Source organism: Monopterus albus, unplaced genomic scaffold (genome assembly GCF_001952655.1).
Source record: "Monopterus albus unplaced genomic scaffold, M_albus_1.0 scaffold33.1, whole genome shotgun sequence".
Classification (NCBI taxonomy): Eukaryota; Metazoa; Chordata; class Actinopteri; order Synbranchiformes; family Synbranchidae; genus Monopterus; species Monopterus albus.
The window spans coordinates 1,076,391-1,095,253 of record NW_018127913.1 but is presented as its reverse complement, the minus strand read 5'-3'; the positions used below and the strand labels follow the sequence as shown (position 1 = coordinate 1,095,253).

At 40.3% G+C, this 18,863-nt stretch overlaps 1 protein-coding gene across 3 annotated transcripts in view; it reads right to left on the bottom strand.

Annotated features, from left to right (window-relative positions):
• Nucleotides 1-18,863, bottom strand: part of LOC109958541 (myelin basic protein) — a 50,429-nt gene that overhangs the window by 1,161 nt on the left and 30,405 nt on the right. For all 3 annotated transcript variants that reach the window (XM_020597258.1, XM_020597257.1, XM_020597256.1), the window contains one exon: nt 17,867-17,942. In XM_020597258.1, coding sequence (XP_020452914.1) covers nt 17,867-17,942 — 76 coding nt within the window. The remainder of the gene's footprint in view (nt 1-17,866; nt 17,943-18,863) is intronic.

Here is an 18,863-nt window from a genome sequence, read left to right as displayed (position 1 = left end):
TCCAAAACAAAAAACACACTGTACTGGCAGAAATGGTGCAGCACTACATCAGAGAATCTGCATGCTGATATTGGCTCAACAGTGGTCTGTTGTCAGTGCTGCGTAGTTATACAGAGAAACAAAGGGCACAGTGTCACTAAAATAACTCCTATAAGTATGGATTTTCAACCCAGGGCACACTGATTTGGAGCCCAAGAGCTACAAGGTCAGTCTCTTGGTGCAGCGCAGGTGCTACAGGTAGCTCCATGTAGTATGCTATAGAAAATGTACACTTCCAATTGCAGTACAGTTTAGATAGATGCACTCCTAAAACAATGCATCTGTAGCAACAACACCAGTATTCTCACTATTTGGTCCAGTGACTTCTTCAGCTTGTTTTTCTTTTGGAAGACTTGCAAATCATGCATCAAATATTTGTAGAAAATTAGATCAAGTGTTGGCCTTTGAGGAGAGGAGCCCTGAGGATTTACACACATCACTGCTCCAAAATATGATTTTGTCTAATGTATGGAAAAGCTTCAACTTGTTTGTTCCCCTAATATCCAGGAGCAAGACTGTGGGATGATCATATGTACCCGTCGCTCGCCAGATGGATATCTGCAACATTTTTTTTGAGAATCATTACGTTTTCATTTGAGAATCATTAGGCTTTCATGAAATCAAAATGCTAAAAGATAGTAATTAATAATAAATAATAAAAATGGTCTAATGCCATTCTCCTCTTTCTTCAGCATTATCCCATGGCCCAGCTGCGGCACCCTCCCCACATGCACAGCACTGCTGTATAAAGCACTTTCTGAATGTTGTCTTACTCTTTGTGTCTCATTTCATTATATTCTCTTTCCTGTCAAGGTGAACAAGCACCAGCTTCTTCAAGGCCAAAATCCTCATTGTAAACTTATACAATTCTTTCAAGGTTAAAAGCTGCTTTAAGGTAGACAAACTTGGGGTTCAGTGTCTTGCTCAGGGACACTTCAACTTGTGGCCTGTGGAGAGCAGGGATCGAACCGTCGACCTTCCGGCTGGGGGACGACCAATCTACCTTTTGAACCAGAAGCGGCCCACCACATCATTAATCAGACAAATTGGTTCCAAGCTGCATTTGTCATCCTCGCAAAACAAAGCTCTATGTTTTTAGCCCTGCAATGAAAGGTCTGCGTAGACACCCTGGGCTTTGAGATGTGACAGCTCTGAGTGGCTTTATAATGTTCAGCTGGGTGCCATGGTGGCTCAGTGATACTTTCTCTTTTACTGACCTGAACACTTACAGTAAATAAAGTACAAAACACCTCCAAAGGTTATGACAAATTACTGTGTTTTCAAGTTTCTCCTAGCAGGCAGGATGACTTGCCAGTCATCAGAGGAAAAGCTGGCTCATGGTTTCAGCAGCCAACAGCCAGCCTTACTTGGATGTTTTATGGATGTGTAACCTTTATAGGGGAATTACTGCAGAATAAGTGAACCAATCCATAAGTTGTGAATATGTGCAAGGAACTTCTTCCTCACCCACAGTGGTACAACCTCATACCATCATGCCAAGGGATTCTAACAAATTTAATATATGCTTACAGTAAAAAATCTGAAACATTAAAGAGCCCATGGCACACTTTAACTTGTTTTCTGACATATCTGCAATGTTACAACAGTGAATTATCATCTTAGATGTGACCTAAAGCTAAAAAAAAAAAAACAAGTGTACGTATGTTCTAGTATTTCTAGGTTTATACACATCTTGCATATTCTCGCTCACAAGACTTTTTTTTCCTAACAAAACACAGTATTACGTGATATTTTACGGATTTCCTTGAATGGTCTCCAGGCAGTTGCATGTTCATGTGATCTTGCCTGACATCCACAGGTGCCATTGTAAAAGTGGAGTTTTTCAGCTGCACACGATTTTGTGGATTTATTTTACCTCCTGCTGCTCCACTGTGACCAGAGGATGTGGAGAAAAATACAGGGCCTGAGGTTACTGCATGTCCGGAAATGTTCCTGTACAGGGACTTGTTCTTTTACCTGACCAGGTCTAACCTACAGGCAGCCAGGCTGTGAAACACTCTGTGGCAGCTCATCAACCCTGGATTCCCCCAGAGCACAGTACCTGTTTGTTTTGACTGCTTGAGGCCAGTGTGTCTGCAGCACGTGATGTGATGTGGGTTAACGAGAGGATTAATGATCCATTATGTTATTGTCAGAGCTATGCTACCTGTTGGAATTAATTTAACTACTTTGGGACTCTATGTGGTTGTGTGGGAGAAGACGCAGCGACCACCAGTTGGATTTAGCGACCATTGGAGCTACTTGAAAGGGAGTGACGTTTCCACTACTGGGTGGGACTTAATGGTTAGTTTAAAAAAAACAAAAACACGTTGCATGTCCGTTATTGCCTTGTTTCTGTAACGTTAGAGAGAATCATTGTAAGGCTGGAGAAGATACTATGTCTGCATTATGCCAACGACCCGTTTTTTTTTTTTTGAGTGTTACATATACCATTGTTTACCTATCTATGGAGGAGAAATTCACATTAATTAATGCCGTTGCACTTCATCTTCCACCTTACCACCGATACACCGGCAGCAGATGTGGACATACACGAACTATCCTCTCATTTTAGGAAGAGGCTCTCTGGTTTTATTATTCTTACAGATTATTTGGGGTTATGATGGGTGCAAAGCTAATCTAGAGGTACCCAAGATTAAACATTAAATGGCTGGATATGAGCATGCCATGGGCACTTTAAGTTTCTTTAAGTCTTCTTTGTTGCCCAGCTGTAAATATGTTGTATTATAATGCTGTTCCCTCTCAGGAGGACCTCTCCTCCCGTTGTTTCTTTGTCCTTTGTCCTCTATTATCACTTCCCTCATCCATCACCTGTTGCTATCATCTGCCACTAATATCAATGAAATACATATTTCAGAGGACAGCATGCTGACTGAACGTTAAGTCCTCCACTTCCCGTTATACTCCAGTATAAACACTAAATTCATGGTCACTGTTTGGCCAAAAAAGTTACATGCTGATGAGTAGTGTAATCAGCTGACTCCCTGTGTGCACTTAAATACAGGGTTGTAGCATCCCAGCACACAAACTGACTAATGCACATGTGGGGGACTGATAGGACTGTTGATTGATGCTGATGAGTCAGTCATTACTGAACCAGGTGCTGACATTTCTGCTAATCAGTTGCTCTCCAGCCCCTTCTCTGTTGAAAACAATGGAATAATTCCCCACTCACTCCTTTTCTGCTAATCAGTTGCTCTCCAGCCCGTTCTCTGTTGAAAACCAGGAATAATTCCCCACTCACTCCCGCTGCCTAATGATGAAGGACAGTGGATAACCAAGCACCAATGACACAGCAATATTGTTGTTGTGCTACAATTTATCATTGAGTTATTTGCCTTTTAGTGAGTTCACTGGATCTTGGCTTGGATAAGACTGCTTACTGATTTGTACAGTGAAGGTAAGACTGTTATCTGTGTCCTTTATGGCTATCATACAGGGATCAGATAGCAACCGGTGCTGCTAATGTTTTGAGCGCCAATGAAATTCCTTTCAAGAAAGATTTAGTAAGTAAGGATTCTTTAATTGCTGCTTGGGAAAGTCATTAGTCATTTTCATTTGTTCTTGTCTACTCCCTGTATTATGTTTTGTCTGCAAACCAAACCTCCACTGTGAAAATATATTCAATAAAACAGTGCGGCGTCTGTGTAAACAGACAGTATACGTATAGGAGCCAAGTGTGTCTTTGTGAGAGATTATTGAATTGCTTTAGATAAGAGTTTTAGCTGCCTGAGTAAAATGTGATAGAAAACAAGCTGACTATAGCTTTTCTGATAAGTTTGTAGTTCACAGTCTCTCAAGTCTACATTAATCTTTCATGTGCATGTTTAATTAGAGTTGTATCCTGGTGTATGACCGATATGTCACATTCTCATGACCCACAGCTCACATTCTTATTTTGAGTGTACTGACGTCTGAACTTTTTCTCCTAAAGCCTACCTTAAGACAAATATGGAGAAACAGCTAAGATCTATTAAAGAGAAATTACCCCTGGAACTAGAGAAGAGAAATAACAGAGATCTTATTTATGATATGTAGTTCTCATAGGTTTCTCCTGAATGACCATTTGAAACACAATGGAAAGAAAAAAGCCACAACTGGATATTTTACTTAGACATCGGTATTATCTGGCCTTGGCATCACATAAGCTTTTAGGTAAAATTGGTAAACTTATATAATGCTTTAAAAAGGCAAAGTGCTTTGCAATTGTCAGGAAATCTCTTGTCCAAGGACACTACACGGTGCAGAGAGTATTGGGGACTGCCAACTGCCAACTCTACCATCCAGGTTACCAAAAGACAGTCACCTGATTTTTGGGCTTTAAATTAATAAATGTATTTGAAATGACATTCAGTTCAATAGGAAACTGAATCCAAACATTTGAAAATAAGAAAACAGCTTGAAAACAATGTCTGTCTTTTTATGCCTTCCTCACAACTTGGTTCAGTCTGAGAGGAGACTGACTTGCAATCCTGCAGATAACCACCTGAATCATGGATGCGTGCTTTGTGATGTTCAGTTGCCAAGGCCTGATGAAGATCTCTATTAGATCCAAATGTTCCTCTCTTAAATTTTCATTCTAGGAGCTTAGAATAACATAAGCTAAAGTGTTGCATTAGATACCTATGCCCTTTTTTTTCTAATATCATAATGCTCTATGATGAATTCACTGAAATTCCTGCTCCTTTTAGAAACATCTCTAGTAGCCTGCACTGCTAGTTGAGCCCCAACAGTACTACCTATAGGATACACTTGAGAAAACTGAGATGGTGGTAAATCATTTGAAGTTACTTGGTGTAAATGACTGGGTCACTGACAGCCTGTGCTCCTCAGTGTGCTCACTTTTTTAACAAGGTGAAGGCTCAATCTCTAAATTACAGTCACTCACACTGACTCGTTTTCTCCACAACTCAATGTCCCTTCAGTTTCATAACAACTGCCTTGAGTCAGGCAATCAATAAACACCTAGAAGAGCTTAATAATACCCTCAGCACACCTAACCATTTCTCCATTATTAGCAATTGGCTGTGCTGCTCAGCCTGTCAGTCTCTGGACTCATCTTCTTGTAAATGATTTCATTTTAATTGGAAGTCACTTCTCAGCTGTAAACACTCAAATTCTCTGTGACAGATTACTGTTGACCATCAGAAACACTGATGAGAGAAGGGAAATTAACTTTTCATGCCATACTTTCACAGTTTAGGATGTGCTAAAATGAAGTGAAAGAGACAGCAGGGATGAAAAACAAAATATAGTGCTGCATGCTTCTCTTCCCCCCCCGCATAGTCCTTCTCAACATTAGAAACACCTCTTCTTCCTCCAACAGCATGGTTATCACTGCAAGGATGCTGCTATGCAAAAGAAGCACCACTTGTAAGCACCACTTGTAAGCAACGCTAAATGGCCAATTATCCAGCAGTCTGATGTACAACACTGCAGGGAGAGGCAGGGGTCTGCTGAGAGTGCACTGCCTTCACTTTGTTGGCTCCCTTCATGAATAACATATTTCTTCATGTGTTGCACTCCAAGATAATAACAGTAAAAAGAAAAAGAAAAAGACACAAAGGTCAGGGTCTGGTACACACGCTTGGCCAAATATACTACTTTGGATGCTATCCTTTATAAGCACTAAGAGATGTCAGCCTCATTCTTAAGACTGTATGTTTTCAGCTTCTCATTAGCTAGACAATTAACTGTCTACTCAAGACATTATCACAGTCTGAAGGTGACTACATAATATAATGCATTTGATTAATTCACCAGGACACCTTCAAGATGTCCCCATGACAACTGAAGTCTTAGGATGCCCTGATAGTTCTGGTGAAATTGTAGGGGTCTATTGATGTGATCTGCTACCAAAGAGTTTCAGATTACTGTGCCCAGAACAATTACCGTTACCACCTCTGCCTCCCGCAAGGTGAAATAGTTAGGTGAAGACACCGGAAAAGGCCTGTCGGATCTGTTCAGTCATAAAATGCAGTTCTCAGCAAAAGTGGACAGATCAGCATCTGGATGGGGAGAGGAATGAAGGGAGTGGGCCTCAATCTTAGCATTTTTCCTCCTCTTCCTCAATGTGAAGAGGATGGGTAGCCTAGCATCTGTGACAACAACAAGGACTGTGGTGGAACTGAGGCATGGGAAGCATTCCTCTGAAAAAACACCCAACGGTATGTGGCCCTGAACCAAACCTCCCACCCAGGGCCTGAAAATTCCTTTAGCTGTTGCATTCGTGGTGGATCTGAAGCACCCACAAGCCCAGCGAAAAAAGACCCTCTCTGTCTCTTAAGTCCCATCTGGCATTCAGCACAGAAGTCCCCCAGAGATTTTTCTGCACAAGATAAGAGATGCAGCAGAACTGCTCCCTTATTATAACCCAGGCCATGCTCATGACCTTTAAACTTCACTGAGAGCAGCTGTCTTTAAATGGGGATGGATTCAAATGCAAAAAGCTTTACTACTGTTTTGATTGGATAATAAAGTAAACAGCTCTTCTGGCATCTCAGTTTAACCATATTACTACAAACTCACTAACATCTTAATTTTGAATTTGCTCAGTTGAGCTTGGCAGTTGAACTGCCGATGAAATATTAATTTCATTGGCAGCCAGTATGAATGTGTCTCTAGTAGGACAGAGGCATAGTACACGAGAAGAACAGAGCTCAGCAAGGGTTGCTGCCACCACTGTAGCGCCAAGGGACATTTGGTCAGGCAGACATGAGAGACCAAAACACATTTATGCATACGCACACTTCATCATGGCAATGGATGTGACCAATGTCCAGAAGCTGTAACCCGGCTGGATGCTGGCTTAGCAATTCTTATGCAGAATTTTTGTAACAAGCACCCAACAAAAATGTATTAAGAATCTGTTGGCAAAAATAACAGTACAGATGGAATGAATCAGGATGGTATATACTGTGTAAAGCCATGATTCAGTCTTTTCACACACACGGGGACACACAAGGTTTCTATCAAGGCAAAGCTTGTCAAAAGCACTGATAAGGGACAGCTCAATTTGGAGGAAGGACTGAGGTGGATTCTAATACTGTGGGCTCAGTTCATGCTGGCACCACTTGGGCAATATGATCACAAAATAGACAGCTTGATAAACAGCTGCACCTAAACAGTACTGAGGAAGCTGATCCCATTAACACTCAACTATCCGGTGGTCAGTCTGAAAACCCTTACTGCTGAAACCTTTGAGGGACCCTGCATAACTTTACAAAAACAATGATCCAAAATTCACACCCACATCACACAGTGAATTGCCTGGGTCTGTGGAGCTGAGAAAGTTGTCAGCCTTTAACATTTTTCTTAATGAAAATCATGCAACTACTTCCTGTCATGTTTCATACACACAAGTGCAACACAATGAATACTATTATCATTATCTGAATGAATGCTGAGTCTCTTCCTTCTCTATAACACGAGACTTCACACCACTGTCTGTCGACACATAACTACCACTACCGTGCATGGTATGTAATAAACCTTCCTTGAAACTTCTGTTAACTTCCTAGTGCCAAACATGTCAGACAAGGATTTTTAATCGGGACCCAAGACAGTCTACTAAACAGCAGCAGAATGCAGATCTTACACTGTTGAGAATCTGCCAGAGTAATCCCACAGATAAAATCCAATGTGAGCAGTGAAGCAAAGTCTGATGACTAACAAACTGAGACAAACATGATTCTCAAGTGTGTCTCTCTTGCCAGGTGTGAGCTTTAATCTATCTCACAGTGGTTGTTTCTGGATAAATCATATGATGTCTGAGCACAGCCACAGACATTTGGTGCTCATCCACAGCTGCACTTCTACCCAAACTTGAATTTGTTGTTTTCCTCTGAGGGAAAAGGACTCCAGTCCATCTTGTTTGACATATGGGATGCAGTAGCTAGGGTAGTTCTTTTGTACTCTCTTGGCAATTCATCATCCCTTCCATTTACACTCTTGTAGCCATGGACCCAGCTGCCAACGTACACTCAGTGAGTGTCCTGCCAGATGACATGGTCTAATGAATTCATGTCCATACTAAGTCACAATCTCCTGCAGCATTGCACACAAACACACAGGTGCAGAATGCACAGAAATGTGATATGTCTTCATAATATCCCCTAAGAAAAGCTGCAGACATGAGGGAATGAACAAGCCTATATAAACAGGAATGCTTTTGACAGATAACAGAGAAATATTTATGTGGTACATGTTGTAGCTTTTGCTTGAGTGAGTGATCTTGAGTTCACCTAATCCATCTGAGAAAGAAAGAAAAAACTGAAAGAAAGGGGCAGGGGTTAGAGGAGAGAAAGCGAGGTCAAAGGGGACAGAAAGGGAGAATCTGAACAATGGTGTCAAACCAAACAACGCTGGTCCAGTGATGGAGGCTGCCCTTTAACAATCAGCGCTTTTGAGAGAGAGGGAGAGGAGGTGCTTCGTGTTGGCAGTGCCAGGGCCCATACCAGCTAGTGTCAGCCTCCGCCACATAGACAAGTGACTGAACCACTGCACTTCAGTATGTGTAGGAATAAACTCAGACATATTCTCAATACTCTGATCTATGCACAGTCAGCAAGACGTGCACAATCACAGTGAGAATATGGAGTATATACACAGAGATTTGATCCAGCGGGACCCACATGAAAAAAAGCCTCATCTTAGTGTAGAATGATAAATTTACAAAGTTACTACTAAAGTGGGTTAAAACAAGGGTTGCAGGAAGAAAGGTGGGTACAGTAAGCATGCATGGTTCTGACGTTCAACACAAGGACATTGATCTAACACTTAAATCTATGCAACATAGGCAGGCTACCCCACAAACAGAACACTGTGAGTCACTCCAAGCTGTGCAGACCTCACGTTAGGGAGCAGAAATGATATGATCCACTCTAGGTATCTGATATCATATTAGAGAGCTGCTCAGGCCATAAATCTGAAAGCTCAAGTTCTATATGGTGATTGTGCAATGGTCACCAGATGCAGTGACCTAAAACTTGAGCAAAATCAATAAAAAAAAAAAAAAAAAAAAAAAAAAAAAAAAAAAAGTGTGCCTGGCATGTACAGAATTATAGCGGTAGCCGCTACTGTTTGTGTCTGAGGAAGCGAGAATCAATAGCAGTTTACTCTTTTATCTGCTGAAAAAATATTATATTCAGTGTTTAGAGCACAACAAATCCAGTGGAAAATGGAATAAAATAGAAGCTTTATAGATAAAAACAGTGGGAGCTATGCAGGACTGATGGAAGGCATATCAGTAAATGAAAACCCACTTGTGATCATGCACAATGCCACATTAACAGCATATACGTCTCCCTCCTTATAAACTAAACAAGCCTTCACAACGGGAAATCTAACTTCCAAAGACCATGTTCTGACCCTTTTCAATACGAGTGGATCTGTGTTTTCAGTCGCTTCTCTACAGAGTTAGTAATGAGCAAACAGGGAGGCACGTGAGTCTTACATCCTCCCTCTGCTCCCTCTTGGCCAGTAAGAAGAGCACTCTGGCTAACCAAGCCAGGCTCAGACCAGATCAGTGCAGTCTGATGCAGTGAATTTACTCCAGCACTGTACTTAAGTACAATTTTGAGCTATCTGTACTTTACTTGAATATTTTCATTTTCTGTTACTTAATAATTTGACTTCACTTCAATTTAGAGGCAAATATTGTGCTTTTTACCCCACTGCATTTATTTTATAACGTTAATTACTAGTTACTTTTCATGACCAGACTGATGCAAAAAAAAAAGAAAGTAAAATTATAAAAACTCATTGATCTGTGGTGGAATATCCACGAGCTACTCAGCAGTAATTTTAATTAAATGCATAAAAGTTAGTTGACACTAGCTCCCCCTGTACCAGTGGCACTGTTAAATGTGATGTACACAATAATGCATCAGTCATTAGGAATGTGAAATGAGCCTGTCTGCATAATGAATACTTTTACTTTTAGTACTTTAAGTATGTTTTGATGCTAACTAATATTTAGGTACTTTTACTTAAGTAGTATTTTGAGTAGTTTTACACTTGTATTGCTACTTCCTGAAATGCAATTGAAAGCAGAAGCACATATTGTATGAAATAGGTGACAACTGGTTCACACCAGTATCCTACTCAGTTCCCTTGATAGAAGCTCTAGTGTTATAAAACTCATCTTCTCTTATCATGTTACATCTCTACTGTTACATCTGTACTTTGTGTGCTTTAACACCATTTCCATCAAAACCCAACCATGGCAGTTTATTCTTAAATTATTGAGGTCCACCTTTCCTGGGAAGGATTCTAATTAGGTTCCACACAAAATAGGTTCAGCGGGCCTGTATTTTTTGTGATGTTTATCTGGGTAAGCTGTACACACAGGTTGCTCTTCTTCTGTTGCATTAGGAGCTAAAGGTATGTCTGCTCTCTCCTGTGCTTCATATTGCTTCAGTTGCCACATTAAAGGCAGCCTTCTCAGTTTGCTTGTACACAAACTGAAGTTACAATCGGCGCCACAGACTAAAATGTTTCATATTCTTGAATGCCAACAAATGTGTCAAATACATTCCCTACCTCATAAATCAAAACCAAGCTTTGTTACTTCCATGTAATCTTCCTTTTCCTAATAACAAAAACACATTATGGCACCACTGGAGGTCAAAACCTTCATAGGGAACCTTTAACTTATATGACCAAGATCTAGCTTCACACCATATTACTTTATTGTATATTACATATCTATTCTCATTAGTCCAGTTTTCCTCATGGTATTCAATTGGAAATGGAAACACAAATGTTCTTATTGTTACAGTACTGACTATAGGTGCTTTCATCTTGTGGTACTGTGACATGTGGATTGGGTTTATATGGGATACACAGATAAGTTCCATCTAATTAAGTTAAAATGGTTTGAGTAACTGAATGTATTAGCTGATATAGAGCTTAATAACAACAGTGTGTTTATTAAAATGTAAGTGGAAGAGGATAATCACCTTTATGTGGCCAAGTATGTTACACACAAGGAAATTGTTTCCGGTACAGAACCGAGGCAGCCATTTGTGGCGCCAACTCACACCGATGGCTCTAACCATCAGGGGCAACTTGTGGGTTCAGTGTCTTGCCCAAGGACACTTCGACCTTCCGGTTAGGAGACGACTGCTCTACCCACTGAATCACAGTCGGCACCAAAGTTTTGCATCAAGCCAAACAAAATGCAAAACAAAGTTTGCAGCAGAAAGCAGAATTAGATCTTTATAGGCCATGTGGTGTCTTTACACAGACAGCCCCTCGGGGTCCACTCAGGAGTGGTCACTGCCGACTGCATTCAGCTGAGTGTTTCTAGATGAAACAACATTTAAAAGTAAAAAAAAAGAAAGCCTTTATATTTCTATGTTGCCATAGTACTCTATTGCTATATCTCCCCTCATACCCAGCTGTAAGACCTTGGGAATATTATTGCCCATGTAACCACGTTTTCTGCATGAAAACAGATTGACCTAGACTATGATGTAAGAGCTTAGGTAACCCATATTGATGTACCTCATTAAGGTCCTCTAAATGAAAGGTTTCTCTTTGTAATTTGTTTTTGTGCTTCAGTCTCCTCACAGAACTACATTCATCTCAAGGCAGGTGCTTCAGAGGGAAAGTCTTTGTATGAATGACCCTGCCAACCCTCAGCTTGAAGAGACTGAGAGTCTCTTGTTGAATGTACTGAGTTTAACAGTAGAGGTCAACCTACTGTACAAAAACAAACAAAAAAATCTGTTAAAAACACATGCACCACATGCAAACTAGTCAAGGCATCTCAGTTTCCCCATAATGCCGTTACATCTAAAAGCAATATTCCCATGGCCCTCATAATGGCTGCCATAAAAACCTACTGCTGGCATTTCGAATGACAGTTTGGAATTAATTAATAGCACATCTTTACCATTTTGACAATACAGGCTCACAATTTAGAGAATATACTACAAGGAGAGAAAACACAACCAAACAGTGAAACTCAAATAGCACAGACAGTGAGAGAAATGCATCCAGGGTTTCTGTACAAGATGTGCTTTCTCATTTTGCAGTATTTTTCTAAATGCGATGGATTCTTAATTTGCTTCTGTTTGTCTGTCTACATGCGCTGCAGTGTAGCGGGCGGAGCTCTCAGGGCCGCCCCGTATACTAGTGTTTTTGTGAGTTTTAACTTGTTGAGCTGCGTTTTCATAAAAGCTTCACATTCCTGCCAACCATCATGACTAAGTGGAATGCACTTAGCTTGTATGCCAAGCATTGTAAATGTTTTTTAAATAAATTATGTAACTGTTAAATGATATCTACAGGGTTTTCACACCACAATTGACTCCACATGTTAGAAATTTAAACAGTGAAGCTAATTTTCAACAGCTGATACATTTTGTAGGACATGCGACTGCGAGCAGATTCTGTTCAATACTGATGTAGGAGCTACACTGAACTCTACAACTTATTTACAAAAGGATTTGTGGCATTAACACGAGGTGGAAGTTAAGACAGAATACGTTTCACCCTGGAGAAGAATGGTGAAAAGACTGTGCTCTTCTGAATTACCAGTGATAAACAATGTACTACCTGATCCTACCAGAATTTGGGTACAAAATTCTGTATAAATCATAGAGGACACCAGAAAAAAATAACATAGTGAGTGGTATAGTCTGTAGCATCCTGCTTTGTGGGATCACGTGATGCACGTCATACCAATATATGCACTCTGTGGTCTGTTCAACTTTAGACTATTACACTAACAGAATATCTTTTATAAAAGACCTGTCAAGGCCATCCTCTTATGTGTTTCGGTCAGCTGTTCTTAAAGTGATGAGATAAACCATGTGCAACCACCCATATGGTCCTTTAAGCTATGGTGTCCTAAAATGCATCATCACCAAACTGACCTACAGAGTCAGGACAGAACAGGCAGACATAGAGAGGAGGTCTGTTTTGCTGAGTGGGGCCCTGCTGAAGGCCGGGCCAGGTAATGGAACCATAATGGGCTTTTAACATCTGCACAGCTGATGGTGGTGTTTGCCCTTTAGTGGAAAAGCAATGCAAACAGGAAGTGCAGAGCAGGTAGAGATGAGTCATGATGCCTGCTGATGACAGCTACACCAAAACAGGCTCTAATAGTGCACTACTAACCTGCCTATCATAAAACACTCACAGCAGCCTGGTTTGGTGGAAATTCCTGTTATTTTCTTCTGCCTGTGCCCTAAATCAACCTAAGGGTACTCAATTACTTCAGCCTTGATGCACAGGTGAGAGGAAGGTTTTAAGTATGTCCTGGCAGCTATGTTCCTGAAGTTGGAAACCAACAAGAAAATTGTCTCTTTGCACACTTTCAGAGAGCAGTGCTAACTGAGCAAAGAAGTAGATAGACATTAAGCAGCAAAGTGAAATCTATGCATGAATATCGAGATGTTTTGAGGCAGCTTTTTACCAAAACAAACAAAATAAACTCAGACAAAAAAAACACACTGATATGAGCTATGAACAAAATGCCCTTAAACTCCAGCTCCTATGCCGTTTCTCATCTTCCCACTCACTGCCCTCTATTAACCAAGCTAAATATTTCTCCTGATGGTGTAAGTACAGCTCAGTACTGTTCACTGTTAAGCAGACTCAAAAACCTGAATGAGTGTAGCAGACACTGGAGTCATGTTTTAAGTTGCTGCTGCTTGTCTCCCATTTTAAGGTGATTGCCACATAAACTTGTTAACTTGCGTTTTCACCGTGAGCTGCCAGAAACTCCTTTGTGAAGACACTGAGGTCACAGAAGAAAAGATGTAAGAAAATGTCGAATCAAGCTGATATAAAAAAATAATTAAATGAAATTACTAAGGCAATAGGCAAACCTGGTTACAAGCTGAGCAAGCCACTGTGCCTCAATATTTTGTTGTCCTCAAATGACACTGTGTGTTGTGTGGGCGGCCACTTTGAAGTATTACTTGTGTCATTTGCGTATCCTCCAAGTCTGCTCCATGCTGATCAATGGCAACTGTTTAACACCAGGGACATGAATTAGATGCAGGATATGGATAATATCAGATCAATCTGACACAGTCTCTGCATGTTACAACTCTGCTGCTGATAATAAAGAATCAGTGAGAACGGCAACAAACAGTGGCTCTTGGGCAGCTACTGCATATTACTTTCTGCACAAGGAGGCATGATTACATACTCAAGCAAGCTGCCATGACACAACATCAATATGGACACCCACAAATTCAATCACGTATGCGTGCACGCACACACACACACACGAACAACATGCCAGAGTTAGATAAATTGCCTTTACATAATATTAAGTCAGTATTGATCTTTCTTTGAAAATCAGTTGATGAGCCCCCACCAGCCTTTAAGGCAGCTGGAATGATTGTGTATTTGTTGTATAATCAATCAATATTAGGGCTGACTGTGTGTTAGAAGACCTGAACTGATGGAAAAGACACATTCAGATCAGATTCCTCCTTATTTTTATTACAGTTCATTTTCTCTTCGATTTAGTTTCATTTAAGTAGGTAATATCTGATCGACATTCTGAAGCTCATTTGCAAGAGAGACCTGGTCAAGACAGCAGCAACAAGATAATTACAAAACAAAATCGCAAAATCACATTACGCACTTATACACCCCAAAAAGCCATAAATCCTTTAAATTCACCAAAAGTCAGTTTCTCCTCTATATTTAAATGCTGTTTTTCCAAATCCAGTCCAAACCTTTGGTGCAGTTTATAACAAGAAGTTCTGTGATCTCAACTCATATCTTGAAACACAAACTGGGTTCATAAAAAGACATATAAAAGTTGGCAATAACTTTAAAATGGCCAACTGCTGTTGTTGTTGACAGTAGTAGTAATATAAGTAAGTCTCCTCTCTCACTCCCAGGTTTGCTGATTATTTTCCATAAATTAAACTTCAACATGTAATAGTGCCGATACCGACATGCAGCAAGCATATATACGGACTTGTTTAAAAGCGTTAGAGGATGCATGTGCAAGACATTTCCGCAGTATCATATTTACTTAAATATAGACATTTTCAATACTTTGAAATGAAACAACCTGCTGGAAACCCATGAAATTACTGTTTGAGGTAAATGCGACATTGTTGAACTGCATACCTTTTTTTTTTTTTTTTTTTTTTACGGGAGCCCGCACCGGAAGCCGACTTTACAGATGTCTGTCAATTCTGGTGCTTAACATGGTCCATATTCCAGTGAGAAATGTCAGCTAGCAGCAGTGTAATGCTAAACGTGGCCAAATACAAAGTTAGCTCTACAGGTATAGAGAAATCATCGGTCTGTGTCCAGAAACATCCACTGACAGCTTGTGTCCTCAAAGGCACAGAATCACCCCTTCACTTGAAGCAGTTTTAGGTACAATTTTATTTATTTATTCATTCATTTATATGATGACCTCCTAATAAGGTCTTAGTCATGTTGGGACATTTTCTACATCATGCCTGCATCTTGCTGATGGTGGTGCTCAGCTTAGCTACAGCTGGGTGCGTGTGAATGTATAAGAAATAATAAAAAATTAAAATGTATTATCAGTTAAAGCATAATTATTTTTTCCAACCTCTTTTAAGGTGACTTGTGAATAATGTTATAGCCTAAATAAAGTTGTGACTCTGGTGATGTTGAACCTGCAATTCTGAATCAGTTTTGTTTGAAAAGGATCCTTTAGCCTTAATAGAGGTAGAAGCAGTAAAAGAGGTAACATCTCAAGTAGCGAGAGTGAAAATAGCAGCAAAAGTACAGAAAAAAAAACTGCTATTTGAGTCACATGAAGGATTATGACTCTGCCAAATACTTCTGTTCAGTTGAAAAACAGACTTGCCTTTGTCTTAGGTTACCAATCTTTTTTGGGATGCCACCAAATCTGAACAGGCAGCTATGAAAAGCCAATACACTATAACTCTGCTGTTGATGTTTGGCCAAATCACATATTGTGTGTGTGGGGAAAAAAAAAAAAATCATTTCCTTCACCCTGGGAGGCGCCTGAAGCAGCATCTTCACTGACATACTGTCGTCAAAGTCAACAGGAACCAAAAGGACACCTCGGTGACTCAGGTTTCTTTCACAGTGGGGAAAAATGCACTGGGGAAGTGGATTTCATGGTAAGGTCTCATAAATTTAAATATTGACAGAGTGATGCTATTATATATTTTTTATGTAGCCTGATCTATTATGCATGCAGTGTACTTCAGTTACAGTTTTATCCCAGTAGAAAATCCAGTCTGACTTCGATTTGATTACAATGAATGATTGTGCTTTTAGGATTGTTTTGCTCTGTTTGTCACTGTATTTCTAATGTGTGGATTGTTTTGCTTTTTAAAATGTGAATGTTGTGTACTGAACATTATGATGAAGGGAGAACGGTATCTCGCTTCTATATGTTCTGAATGTGTATGATGAAAGTTACAATAACTTATTAAACTTGAAGTTAATAATAAGGATAATCACCTTTATTGGCCAAGTATGTTACACACAAGGAATTTGTTTCTGGTACAGAACCGATAGCAGCCATCTGTGGCGCCACCTCAACCGATAGCTCTAACCAGTGTCTTGGTTCAGTGTCTTGCCCAACATGTGGACTGCAGGCACCGAGATTCAAACCTTCAACCTTGAAATCAGAGCTGCTGCCTAATTACAAAAAAAAAAAAAAGTCTGCAAATTTGCTGTAGCAATTACAATTTTCTTCTGGCCTCAGGGATAATTCCTTCAACCAGTTTGTAAAAGCATCTAGCACTGAAATAAATCAACTACAGAGTTCGGCAATGTTGTGCATCAAATTCTGCCCTCGTCTGCAGAACAGCAGAATTACAAGGGTTTTCTAATACACTGACATCAATTACAATGAGTGGGACTGATGGAAAACTTCTCTAAGAGCAAACTATGAGAAATGAAACTCAGGGAAACTTTCTTCTGGGGAATAGCTGGCTTCCACAAGCCATGAAGATTCATCCATCATCGGCAAGTGCTACTTTTCACCAGCCAGTCAACTCACTCCAAACGAATGTCACACTGCAGGATTAGCAGCTTCTGAGCCAGTGTTGTGAAGCGGAAGCTGTTCAACAGATATCGAGTCAAGATGAGGAGCTCAAGAGGCTACTGCGTCGATGGGAATTTGTGGCTGTTATTTCAGCTTTATACTGTGCTTTAGGACTAAGACGGAGTGCGGTGGGGGACCTATATTTCATTAAATGATAGACTTTTGGACAAAATCACTTTAAAAACTGATTCATTATGACAAGTATTTTTGAACAGCCCATAATAAGTCTTACTAACTGATATGCTGGGATTGCATGTTATGTTCTTCTGCACTGAGCCTATTAGCCAATCAGGGCTCCAGACTGCAAGTGATCAGTCCCATTTTGCAACTAAATTTATTTAATGTGAGACTGACTTTTTTCAAAGGTCGCACTGGGCACGACTGCAACATAAACAGGTTATGCACAAGCAACTGCTCCCACTAGAAATGGTGGACTGCAATACTGTCATCGCAATGTTTATCTGCAGGTCTGTCACTCGTCTCACGAGGCAGCGACTTTCAATCCATCAGCTGTGTTGATCCACACACTGAGAGGCGGTGCCACCATCTAAGTGGCACCAGTGCCACAAGTATCAAATGTTAGTCTGGTGCCCTGCCATGCAGTACAACTCCTAGAAGTCCGTTAACAATGGTGATTCTAACAGAAGCACATACAGATAACTGAGGAAAGCTGAAAGTATAAATGCATGTTAACAACTTTGTGTGCATCATTTAGGAGTTCAGCATAATGTAAACACTAATTCAAAATGTGTTTTGACCTCTTACCAAAGACTTCATCTTGTGATTCAGGTTCTGCTCCTGCTGCTGTTGTCTGCACTGCTTTGGGTCCAGGTGACGAAGCCTTTAATAGAGGAACACAAAAGCAAATTGAAGAGGTGAGGTGAGGTGCTGAGGTGCCATGGCAACAGAGCAAAGACAGGAGCAGAGAGGGGATAGAGAGAGAGAGAGAGAGAGAGGCTGTTTCAGCTTGTGGGCTTTATAATTACAGAATTATACTCAGACCTATTCATTTAACATTCAAAGGAAGCTGCTACATGAAAGCCTACCTTTGCAAGATCCTATTTTCTATTTATCAGAAATCAGCTCGTTTCATATGCATCAAAGGAAAACACTGAGTCACAATCAGGCAAAAAGTGATCTAAGATTCACACGGTGACTTAGCAGACACGAACAATCTGCCAGCAGTCTAGAAGTAAATCCATAAGCCATCTTGATCGCATGAGGTAAAAGGATACAATAAGCATGTGCAGAGAATGGAAACAGTAATGGACATTCAAACCACATGATAGCTGTTATCTGCACTGTGACTGACTAGTTTCTTGTTTCAGCAAGGAAAAGACCTGCAAATCTTTCCTTCAGGGACTGATTGGATACAGATCTTGAAACAAATGTTGGATTTAGTTACAACAGTTTAAACCATGATCACATCTGTTTAAAATCCCATTAGTTGACACTAAAAAACAGAGGTCCATGAGCACCGCTAATCATCATTAATACAAGGTTTTCAGTGATGGATTCTGCCTGTAGGGTGGGACAGTTCAGTAGATTCTTTAGTTGTCGCTATGGTCTGCAGCTAAACAGGGAATAGACTGGAAGTGACATAAAATAAAATACAACTGAACTTAAAAAAAAAAAAAAACGGAGTGCCTTAATAAAACTGTCACACTGACAGCAGTGAAATGTGACAGTGGCTGACCCAGGTAAATATCTGGAGGAAAAATAAGTAGTCAAGGAAATAAGATGTCTTATCACATTTCTCAGG